The 12429-nt window shown below is 40.5% G+C and overlaps 1 protein-coding gene across 1 annotated transcript in view; it reads right to left on the bottom strand.

Annotated features, from left to right (window-relative positions):
• bnc2 (basonuclin zinc finger protein 2) overlaps window positions 1-11077 on the bottom strand; it is a 158840-nt gene extending 147763 nt beyond the window's left edge. Inside the window, exon 1 of the mRNA XM_061058018.1 lies at window positions 10199-11077. Coding sequence (XP_060914001.1) covers window positions 10199-10201 — 3 coding nt within the window. The 5' untranslated portion in view covers window positions 10202-11077. The remainder of the gene's footprint in view (window positions 1-10198) is intronic.
• Between the last annotated feature and the right edge of the window lie 1352 nt (window positions 11078-12429).

Here is a 12429-nt window from a genome sequence, read left to right as displayed (position 1 = left end):
TTGTGAATTTATGTAAAAGCAAACTTGTCCGCGAGAAATTATAATCTATTCAGAACTTATTTGCAACAACAAATCTGTCTTTAAGGAAATGTAGCCCTGCAGCCCTGTTTATGTTCTCAATGAAAAAGAAGGTAAACCTGCACACTTTCTCAATGCCATTAAAAAAAAAGCTAATTTAATCACACCCTATATGTTTGTGTAATATGGTCAAGTAATAATTCTAAGATAACATTTTCCTGGGCATTTTCACTTTGCATTATCCCTGTGGTTAGGGTAAGACCAGTTCTTAATGACCTGCCTTTTCAACCTGTCCACCATAGTTATTGTCAGCCCATTAGTGTCCAAAATCTGAATATATATGATGATTCCCAAGGTTTATTTGTATCATCGTTTGTTCCTCTTCACAAATACATGATTTCTAGTCTGTTGAGATTATGAAATTCACCAGATAATCAGGAATGTGTTCTTTAATCCTCATTTAAAAAGAACACGGAGAACAGACTCAGAAGATGCCTCAAAAGGACGGACAGGAAAGCAGCATGGGACACTTCTCTGTCCTTCCTTAGGGACCTGACTGTCCTTCCTGGCTGTGTATTAAAAACAGAATTCCTCCACAAACTGTTTGTGTTTTCAGTCGTACTCCTCCTCGTACCACAACACAACCCACACAGCAGGCCGGCCCTCCCCTTCTCTCTCTCCCTATGTTCTCCCTGCTCTGTCTGAGACCTGTCTACTATCAACATGTGCCACATGTCCTTGACAAGTCAAGAGGATCCCTCACCAGAGGAGTTTGGTGGCAGCATCAACCATGCTGTTTCCACTCTCTCCCTTACTTTCTCTCCCGTCCTGCCTCCCCTCTCTCGCTCTCCCTCTCTCAATATTGAGTTGCCCGGGTAAAAGGGGGCCAGAGGAATCTAATAACTGTGACAGTGGGGCTTTTTTGGCATTGTTCCTGAAGCTGTGCAGACACACACAGGGCTGTCTGCTGGCTCTAATGAAAGGTTAAATGAATAGGACAAAGTGACAGGAGGTACAATAAAGAAACAAGAAGGAGGAGAGAGTGTTTGTGCAAGCATGTGTCCATGTCTCTGTGTGTGAGTGTCTCGAGGCTGGCCTCCCTGGCTCAGGGAACAACAAGGACAGGCCCTCCACGGCGCTGCAATATTCAAAACAGATTGCTGTGCGACAAAGTGTGTGTGAGAGTGTGTCTGTGTCATGCATATGTGTGTCTAACTCTCCCGCCAGGACACAGATGCTGAAGAAGAATTCCCGCATGGGGCTCTTTGATAAATGTTAAGGTCACTGCAGAGGAGAGAGGTGGAGGCTGGGTGGGGAGGGAAAGCGGGTGCAGTGGGGGGAGGAGGAGGAAGAGGAGGAGGAGGAGGGAGTGACGAAGGGGGACGCATGTCTCGTCTTGTGCCTCTCCCTGCCTGTGCCTTGGTGGAATGTGGAGTCACATGAAAGAGGCCCTCTCTTTCTCCCTTGCTCAGAGACTCGTCTCTTGTGTCTGTCTCAAAAGGGCCACTGTCCCCCTCCTCACACACTACCTGTCAGCAGATCAACACTCAGCTCCTAAAACACACACTGCAGCAAAAGCATGTGAAAACACACACACACACAATTATTTGCATGCAGACTACACACACACACACACACACACACACACACACACACACACACACACACACTATACAGATGTGCCATTCACAGACAGCTTATGAAGTTCCCTCAAACAGGAAAAGTGAACTAAGACACAAACAAACACACAATATCCCATCACCTCTTTAGACTGCCTAATTACTATGATTATCACCTTAAATAGCAACTTTGTCACCAACAATCACTGGGTACGACTTCTAGTCATCCAGGTGTGTGGTGATGGTGCGTTTCACAATAAGATGCAGCACAATCAATTAAAACTGAAATCTCCTGATGGTTGTGACAAAATATGTCACATGTCACCTGACTAAAGAACGACATTTCTATTAAATTTCATCAAATCCGTCCAAAAGACTGAATCCATGTATTCCTGCCAAACCATGATAAGGTTAAGATCCGTTGACAAGATTGGTTAGCTACATGGCTTCAAATATTTAAGTGCTAAGAATGTGACTTGCATTAACAACACATGTTTTTTGATCAGAACATAATTTGCCTTCCAAAACAAGTGCAGATCTCAGTTGGGACCAAAGGTTTTAGGCACATCACCAGCTGGTAAGGGTTAGAGAAAACAAATGGTTTTGGTTTCAAATGTGTACCTTTTAGTGTTAGAATAACACTGTGGTAGGGTCAGGGAAAGATCATTATATTGGCTAAAAGTTATTAAATCTTTCCCATTAAAATGAACCAAACGTACACTGACCACACCATTATGACCTCCTCCATATGTGGCGATATAAAATGACATCCAACTTTCTCCTTTGTATCCCCCCGACATGAGTCATTGTTACCATAGCTGGTTGAGGGCTTGGTCATTTGAACACAAACAAATGTAATTGCTGGATATTTTTCTGACAACACTATTACTGGAGGGAACAAAGTCTCTTTTTAAGTATTCAGACATTCCACTGGGGGTATGAATACATGCAAACACAATACACTGATTTGTACATCCTAAATCAATTACAAAAATTCTACAAGGATAAGGAGTCTAACTTGTGCAGTGAGACTGGGTAATAGAGGCCAGATTATACATTCAGCCAACAAGGTTACACGTGTGCCTGACACATTATCAATGCATTCAGATAATAATCAATGTTGGATAAAGCCTGCTCAAAGTTTTGAAAAACCAAGATTGCTCCTGCACCCTCTTGGCCTGGCATACATGGGATTTACATTATGCTTACTATACATTAACATAGAAATTAATGTAACTTTAGCACAAATACTGACCCTACCAGAAAGATCTGAGAAGAGCTGATGTGGGTTGTATAGCTGACTTTTCGATTTGTACTGGATGAAAAGATCTTATCAGATCTTTATATCCTAACACTGGTCAAAAACTCAAACTTCTTTGATCTCAAAATTGAAATGAACTGTTTGGAAATAAGTTAAATTAACGCGTAATTAACTACCTTTGGATGTGGTGGTCCAACCAACAGTGTAATTCAGACATGTTCAACTTTAAGTTATGATTTGGCTTCATTGTTGAGTTGAATTCTCTGAACACCTGTCTGTGGTAGCATTCAGGCAGAGTTTTGAGTGAAGGTATCTTTTTTCTTTTGTTGGCACTAATGAACTGACATGCAAATGACTGTAGTTAACGGTGAAACAATTGGGAAATTTTAACCTGGGCCTGATAATGGGCTCTGGGTTACATTTATGTGAATATGTGTATTTAACAAATGGCATGCCTTTTCCATCAGATGCAAGTGAACTTAAAAAAACCTGCCAAAACACCACATGCCTATTGCAGTAGAAGGCATTTCAATTCTAACTAATCCTGGCCTACCTCAGGGTAAAAGCAGAAAACAAAATGCGGCATACACAAGCCATCAGATCCAAGTCATTAAAAATGCTGTCACATCACCAATAAGCTGCTGTTTAAACATCAGTAGACTTCCACTTTCCAAACATCTCCTATGAGCATCTCTGAGCCTTAATCTTCGTGGAGGTCTGGCAACACTTACTTTTTAGACATTAAAAATACTTAAGACAGTACAGTTTCTTTTCTTAGCTGAATGGACACAAAGGGGCTTGTAAAATATTACAACTACTACAACTACAACTATCTCCCCCCCCCCCCCCCCCCCCCCCCCCCCTTTGTACAAATATCAGTGTTATTGGAAGAGGAAAGAACAGAGGTGCAGACCATGTCAGCAAAGTTGATCAAGAAGTTGGAGCTGGGATCTGTAGTTCTAAAAGCATCCTTTTCTAAAACAGATATTCTTGCATACAACATCCATGTAAGGTATCACCGGCAGCTAGAAGGGAACGTCTTTGGTGTTCCAGGAAACACTTGTTTGTTCAAAGGTAATCATCTTCCTTGTAGCATTGCTTTTTCATATGCAGAAAGAAAGTGTTAATATCAACTGTCCCTACGACCAGTAAAAATAGAACTTAATTGGGCTTGATTGCTTTATCCATCCATCTATCTATCCATCCATCCATCCATCTATCCATCTATCCATCTATCCATCTATCCATCCTCTTTGGCTTATCAAAGGTCAGGTCACACTTGCAACAATCTATGCACAGAAGCCCAATATTTTCCAGCCCAAGGCTGTTCCATGCCATGTCTTTAAAATTGTGTGAATAATGTTATTGGGGAGACAGACACTTTGATTGTTAAAGGTGTCTGCCCTGAACATCATTAGCAGAACGGCAGCACAAAGTAGCGGGATTCAGATTACACTGATCATTGGACATGTATAAGGGGAGTTGAACCAGCCCCTTTGAAACCGTAAGAAAGGAAGAGATTACTGAGGAAGTAAGGTTGAAGATAAACTTCATGCTGCGTTTGACTGGATTCAGGCAGATGGACAACACTTTCGAGATGGTACGGTGAAAAGAAAAGTCCAGCAGTAATGTACAAAGGCAAAAATGATTAGCTCCTCAATGTTCAGACTGCCTTGTTTTATCCCTCTGAGGGAAAAATTCTGTTGTGAATTTGTCACAAAGGACGGCTAAATTCAAGATATTTCTACAAGGAATAGTACCATCATTAGGACTTGCAGGCATTCTCTTCTGGCTACACTTAAAATGGTCATCCTTGTCAAAGAAATTGTGTTTTCTCTCCAACACCAATGGGAAAGTAGATTTTCTTGCGGTGGTATTCCACAATTTAAAATACAATATTCAAACCTTGTTTATCATCTTGCAATCCACCATGAGCATTTTTCTTACTGATAATCTCTTTTAACAAAGTGTGCAGATTACATTATGTGGAACTGTACTATTAAAGAGTACTTTGGCATTCTGTCAAAGGGTCTGAAGAAGAAAATGTGTGGAATGAAGTGTGGCGTATTCTTTGCCCTTACTTTGGACAGAACATAAACAGGTTTTAAATTAAAGAATCAGGCAAGAATCTGGATTGAGAACCTCGGAATCATTTCAAAGGCTACTCAGGTAAAAATAACATTGACATGTTACAAGCCGGGAAGCAGACACTCAAGGCAATAATTCAAAAGTCAACGTGCTCCGTCTCAGTCCTCAGGAATTTTTCATGAGCCACCACTTATCTTGTCATATCAGATTTCTTCCACCAGCTTTTTTGGAGGGAAGAGAAAAGACACCTTTAGGGCAAATTATTCTCTTTTAATCAAATCACTCTGTATGGCCTGAGGAAATCTTCCCTTCCCCTTGAGTCACTGAGGCATGGGCCACTAATGCACACACCCAGAAAAATAAAAATAAAAAGAGAGCACACAGTTGTCCAAACAAACATCCTCAGACACATATAGAAAAATCTGTAGTTTGGTGCCTTTGTATCAGAAAGCTAGAAATGAGACAGAACAGGAAAATTAAAAAAATAGAAGAAAGCAAGGAACTAAGTGGTGTCTGGAGTTTCCATCACAAGTGAAATCCCAGATTTTCTCACTCAGTGTTCATGGAACAAAATCGAACAACTTTATTCTGGAGCGCAGTCAGTGCAGGAGGGAGCTATAAAATATAAATTATACCACATAACCCTATACCTCCCAACTGAGCCATTTGGTTACAACTATACTCCTGTTCGTTACACAGGTCCAGCGTCTGTGCTCTTTCTTTAGCGTCGACATGAATTATATTCTGGCCCTGCTGAAGAACGTATGGATTACAAGTGAAAAGTAATTTCCCCACCGATCGGACTGTTGCCACCCAGTGACACTGAAGTGTTTATTTTACACAGTAATTAGTTCTGGACAGAATTAATTAAGACCACCCCAAATTACAGCTGAAAATGTAAGAATCATGACTGTGTCTTGGAAGAGAGAAAAATGCAGCAGCAGGGGAGTCTTTTATAAAGGCTGAGCTGTGCAAAATGTGTTCTATCATTTCCTACTTTAAACAAATAAAGACGGAGGGAGTGTGTGGCTTCTGCACACACTGGGTGTGTTCAAGACCAAGGTTTTCCTGATTCCTTCCTTAAAGAGTATGAGAGTGTTTGGATTAATAAGTGAAATAAAGCCAGTAGAGGAAGAACACACAAAAAGTGAACACATGTAAGTACTAGTATCGGTTTACAGTATAAACAGCTTGTAGCTCTGAGCCTGATTTTAATCTGATTGATTTGCTGTTTCAAAGTGTGACAGTCCTCTTACTATTGAGACAAAACTATCATTACGCAGATTAAAAAACTCTTAGAGATATCAGTCTACATGATAGCACAAGACTAAACACATCTTTAATGCTCATGTCACAACAGCTGCTAACCCTATTCATGACTTTCTTTTATTTATTTCCTTTTTTAACACAGACTAAATTTCATAATGTATTCAGAGGAAATTGAAGAGTGTAAGTGTGTGAAGATTAAGTTTCTTACTTTGTGTGCTCAGGTACAAAAAAAATGTAATTATGTCTTCTAAGTGTATATTGTTTTAAATCAAATACGTCTCAAGCTGTGCTCTTTATTAAATTAGGGGTCCTGCGATCCAATTTGTTTGAACATTTCACAGTGTCTCCGTTCAGTCGTTCTAGTCGCCCGTAGCTTAGGTTACAGTGTCTTGTTTTCATCCAAAGCCACCACGAGGTGTACGACTCCACTCCCCATTTCAAAATATTACCTTTGCTGTCACGGCCAAGACACACTATCAGTCACTCAAGATGAGAGTGTGGGAGCTGAGGGTGGATGGAGGGAAGCACAGCCATATCCATAAAGTAATGACCCAATCCAGGACATTTTGAAGAATAAAAGAACAAATAAAGGACAATTCCAGACCGATACCTTGACTTGAGAATCAGCTGATAACAAGTTCCTCTCGTTTAAATAACAATTAAAACTGCAATTAAACATTAATTGTTGGTCTTTTGCTTGCTTTGACCAACATCACACTCTCCACTCTTTCCCACACTTTTGTTTTTTTGTCAACTGAACAAGATAATTAAATTGAAACTAGTTGTTTTTTGGATAAATTATTAAAATTGCTATCAGGACAACTCAATTAAAATTAATGCAAGCATGTTCTGATGGTTTTGTCAGTAAATCGATTAATCGAAACACGTCATTTTGTTTCTGGTGCTTAACGTGAAGCTCCTGTGAGGAACTTTCATTTGTGTGGCTCTTTGTGCCCCCATCAGACAAAGCACTACATCTTACCTCTATGCTGATTTTATCCTGTACATGTGTAACTATGTAGTGTTGTTTCACCAAAATGTCCTCCTGCTGTCTTTTAACTGTCAAACACATCACTCATAGTGAATCTTTCTGTGGAAAATATAAAAAAAAAAGTCTGTTTTGCAGTGTTATGTAAATCATCTCATCTGACACCTACCCTGTGGCAGAGCTTACAATCATTAATACATATAACTACATAACATATATTAATCTTGACGATTATGGTCTTGTTTGCTTTTTTTAGCTGATAAAGAAGCATCACTATTCATTTCAGTGACCTGATTAAAAACTCCTCACAGGAGCTTTAAGTAACATAAGTTTTAAATCCAAAGCTCCAAAGTTGAACAAACTGATCCGGAGGAGAAAGTATAAACTCATCTCAATTTCCCATGTTGAAATTTTTATCATGTGACTTCTTTTAAGGAGGGAGGACAACAGAAGTCATCACTCTAGAAACAGAAGTTGGAAGATGATTTGCTGAACGGGTCACATAGTAATTAACTTCCTTTGATCTCATATACTTTGATATTGTTGAGATATCACAAGTGCATTGATGTGAAAAATCTAGAGCGGTAAGAGGTAGAAAAATGCTGTATATATATATATATTCCATTAAGCACGGTTCAAAGTACAAAACTTAACATTAGAGTGCAGCTTTGTCCAAATTAATTCTGCAAAAATAATGTCGGAACATGAAGGTCAAATAGCAATAATCTCTCCAAAGTAATTTTTTTAAATGTGAAAAAGGGTGCACAAATAAAAAAGGACCAACAAGTCGGAGTTGAATTGAAATTGAATCAGTAATCGAAAAGTTCCTTTACACACCTAAAAGCCATTCATTTCAAATAAAATGAGAAAGTGAATGAACCAGGTTGCATAGAGAAGACGGAGTATAGAGGGAAAAGAGGAGGAAGGAGCTTTCAATGTGAGCAGAAATCAGAGGGAGCCAGCAGGGGGGACAGGGAGGGTTGGTGGGGTCAGAGCGGAGCACCACTAAGCAGCCTTTCTCTTCATTAGCAGCCTCTCTAAGGGGGGCGTCACAGGCCTACCTGTCCAGCAGATTATTGAACCGACTAACCAGTGGCTCCCACCCCGCACACACACACACTCTCACACTCTCTGATTCCCACAGACCCAGAGGAATCACGACCTCGCTGCAGCCGCTGACAACTTTAACTTTTTCTTTAACCTCACGTCGGAGGGCTCTAGGCTGAACTGGGGCCATCTTGTGAGGACATTTACCTCCACATTTCCTGTATTATTGTCTGCCGCAGTTGTATTGTTTTTCTAGGAATATACACTTTTTGGTCTGAGTATTTCCCTGCAGCAACACACTATAACTTGTTCTCTGACCTTTTGACAATGTTGAAGAGTGTGTTGCTTTGGCACACATGTTTGAGACAGAGAGGAAAGGAACACCAGAATTGAACATGGGTTTTATTTTACAGTAAGGCAATTTTGAATTAGACTGACTGCTCAGAAAAAGGTAATGAAATGCCACTTCAGGAATGTGAATTGGCATTCTTTACTGTAATGGCAGCACCCGCACAGGCACATGAAACATCACTGACACACACACACACACACACACACACACACACACACACACACACACACACACTTAGACCAGGCCCATACACTGTGCCAGACATTAATCGCGCACACGTCTCTGATGAGAGTGTGAAGGTGCTTTTGTGGTGCTTTAAAGTGAGGCCATTCATCTCTATATATCTCTCGCTCTGTATCTCTGTTCTAAGTGTCTCGCTCACTCTTCCTTAAAGCCTCCAGATATGTCGGGCTGAAATGTCTTACACTGACATGAAATGCCTCTGTGAAACTCTGCTTTGACTGTCGCAGGATGGCCATGAACTTCCTGAGTTTTCTTTTACAGGTACAGTAATATAAACAGGCACTTAGGGAAGTGTACTCAGCACAGAATCACTGACACAGATCGACTCGTTAAAAGCGATAAATCTAATTACCCAGAGCTTTTGTTTGCACTGACATCTTACACAAGCAAAACCTTTCTTTTTGTGTAAGATCTATTCAGACAAAGATTTCCACAAACAGACCCAAAAATCTAAAAACAAGACTGTGAATATTTCAAGAAATCAATAATACCTTGCAGAAAAAATAGCATGAACTTCTAGAAGGAATTTTTGCAGAAAGGTGAAGCAGGATTTACAGCCAAGGGATTTTAGGCCTGAGAAATAACTTGCTGCGAGCTATGAAATGAAATCTGCTCACATTTACTGAAGCAAAAATACTTAAGACTTTTATCAGCTATCATAGGCTACTTGCTTTCTCTCTGACAACGGTGCATGTATTTTGTTGAATTAAAGAAATCTTAGTTTTAAATATGAAGACCTGAATCAACATGTGGTATGAAGTGCCTTCAGACATATTTCATGTGTAAACAATAAAAGCATTTAAGAGATGTTTAACAACAACTTGTCAACCTCAAGACATCAAGTGGAAGTTTTTTTTTTAGTTTGTCTTCGGGGAGCAGAGAACTGAATCACAATTTTAAGATGAAACACTGACTTTAAAATAAAATTAAGTAAAGTCATATTTTGTGAACTCCCTCCAGGTGTCACAGGTTCTTAGTCTCATTTCTGGCGTGGCATTAATAGGCTCACAAAAGCTTTGATGATAAACTTCAGATTTTCAAGACTAATGGGGTTAAGAGGAAGAAAAAACAAGCAGAAGAAATTAATTTTCTTTTAAAGGCAGAAAAAGTTTAGTAGATGAGTCATATAAATAAAAACAAGTGTGGGGAAAGAAGAAACGTAATAGTCTGTTGGTTACTTTTAATGTGTTCTGACACGTTCAGCTGACACTAACTCAGAAGTTGTAGAAAAGTCCCTTTTTTTTTTTTTTTTTACTATAAGTGTTCTTCCTCTTAATAACTCAAGTAAACTAAAACGTAAAAATCATTTTTACCATTGCTGCATGTTGTTTCTGACAGATCCCGGGGTTGCTGGCACTTTTCAAAGTTGGCGTCCTCAAAAAAGTCTGATTTCGCCCTCAAGTGGGGAACTTTCTCCTCTTCAATGCTGCACGCTGCCTGAGGTGATTCGCGGTCCGTGTTTCCTTCAGAAACTTATCATCGCTTTTGTGACAGTTTTTTTGGGTACAAGACGGGAAAACAGTCACTCGCTTTATCCCAAGAACTCTCTGCGTCCTCACCGGGCGGCTTCACGCGCGTCGAGACGTTTGGATACACGTCGGTCTCACGGAGAGCAACGCACGACCACGACGCTCTGTCCCCTCTCCTTTTCCCAAACCGTAAACTGAAGATGTCAAGAAGTTGGTCAGGGTCGCTGACAGCCAAATGCTTGGTTGTGAAAGCGTCTCCTATTCAGGGGGAAACGAAGAAAAACGCCTCACACACTTCCCCGATGAGATCCTTCTGCAGAGTCAGCGCAGCGCGCCGAGGAGAGCTGCGGACGGTCCGGGGCTGCAGAGAAGGTGGCTGCTGTAATTCAGACAAGAGTTTTACTCACAGTGTGTGACTGTAACCCGAGTGACTGCGTTGCAGAGGGTTGATTGACGATTTTGTGTCAGGAGGGAAGAGTCACACAAGTGAACGACAAAAGTGTGCCAAAAATCCTCAGCCCTAAGATAGGAAATCGGCAAAAGATGCGCAATACTGATTCGGGTGAAAAAAAGCAATGAACCTGAGTGTGTTTGGTGTTGCCTATATATGTATATTTTTGCTTTATCAAATAATGCAACCTATTGGAAAATGATTTAGTGTCAAAATGCAATAAACATTACAGGGGAAAAAATAAAAAAATATATTAAATTCCCTGCCATCTTCTAAACCATGCATTAACTTTTGAGTGGCACTTACTTTCCCTTTTTTAACTTCCTCTGCCCTCGCGAGGACACTTTACGCACGCCTCATGCGCGCGCACACATTGGCACACGTGTTTAAGGAAGTTTGAAATAGTTTATGGTTTGTATGCGCGTGCACTGCTGGGATGTGGCACAGATTTTCTCAGTTGTGTCCATCAGACGTGGGTGCGCTCATCAAAGTTTAATAGTGCTCTGGTTTATAGCAGGATTTGCTCAACGTTTGACTGAGACATCTCAAGAACGAGGAGCTGAAGGCGGGAGGGGTGTGTGCGTTTGTGTGCGTGCGTGTGCGTGTGTGTGTGTGTGTGTGTGCGTGCGTGCGTGCGAGTCGTGTGTGAAGCAGAAAGAGAGACACACAAAGCTCCTCAGCCTGGCTCCTGCACTGGGGTGAGAGAGAGAGGCAGTCCAATCCCAGGGCAGTCATTTCTATCAAGTCAAGCGTCTGGAAGCCCCACTTGCATGTTTGGTCAAGGGGTAAATAATAGATCAGGGATTAGGCTTGTGTAGAATTCATTCCAGGGTAACAAGCTACTCGGGTCCCAGGATATGCATATTCATTGGCTGGCCAAGGCCGTGGGAGAGCGAGGACCATATGCCTGTTTGTCAGAGGGCTTACATTGCTAATTAAATGAGATATTACATACTTATGTGAGCAACAAAACAACAAGCCTTTAAAGGATTGTCCAGGAAAAAAAAAAAACAAGGTGTTTGAATCTCTTTGTGTGGACTTTCAAAGCTTTGATGCTGCTTAAAATTTGCCTTAGGAAGTGTTTCTGATCATTAGCCGTACAGACACAGGAGCTGTGGATGAGTAATATGACAGAACGTGCACATCAAAGCTACATGACCTTTTTTTTTTTTTAGCTGTTAGCATGTTGCAAAGCTTTTAAATGGTCATGATTAATACAAGATATGTGATTGTATGGTATTGATATGATATCCAAAGTGTGGATAGCCTTACTCATTTTCGTAGCTTCTAGCAATCTCTTTAGTTCATAATTGTTTCAAACAAATGTGCTCCTACATTTATGAGTGGGCTGGTTGTGCAGGGCTGATCGTCCCTATAGCTAATTGTTGTTGAGGCAAATAGTTCTTTCCCCCTGATTGATGTTTTGATAAAGGAATAGATATTATATAAAGTACAGTATATGAAATGATGTGAGTAGGGGTCAACACCACCTTTTTGAAATCATATTTATACATTACAAATATACGTTGTAATGAAATAAACTTTTTGAAATCAACAGAGCACCAGTGTGGAAAGTTTCCAAATGCTCAAACAAAAAATCAGCAAAACACTTATCGAGATTGCT

Source organism: Labrus mixtus, chromosome 2, assembly GCF_963584025.1.
Source record: "Labrus mixtus chromosome 2, fLabMix1.1, whole genome shotgun sequence".
Classification (NCBI taxonomy): Eukaryota; Metazoa; Chordata; class Actinopteri; order Labriformes; family Labridae; genus Labrus; species Labrus mixtus.
The sequence above is the reverse complement of the archived record's forward strand: the minus strand, read 5'-3'. Positions and strand labels throughout refer to the sequence as shown.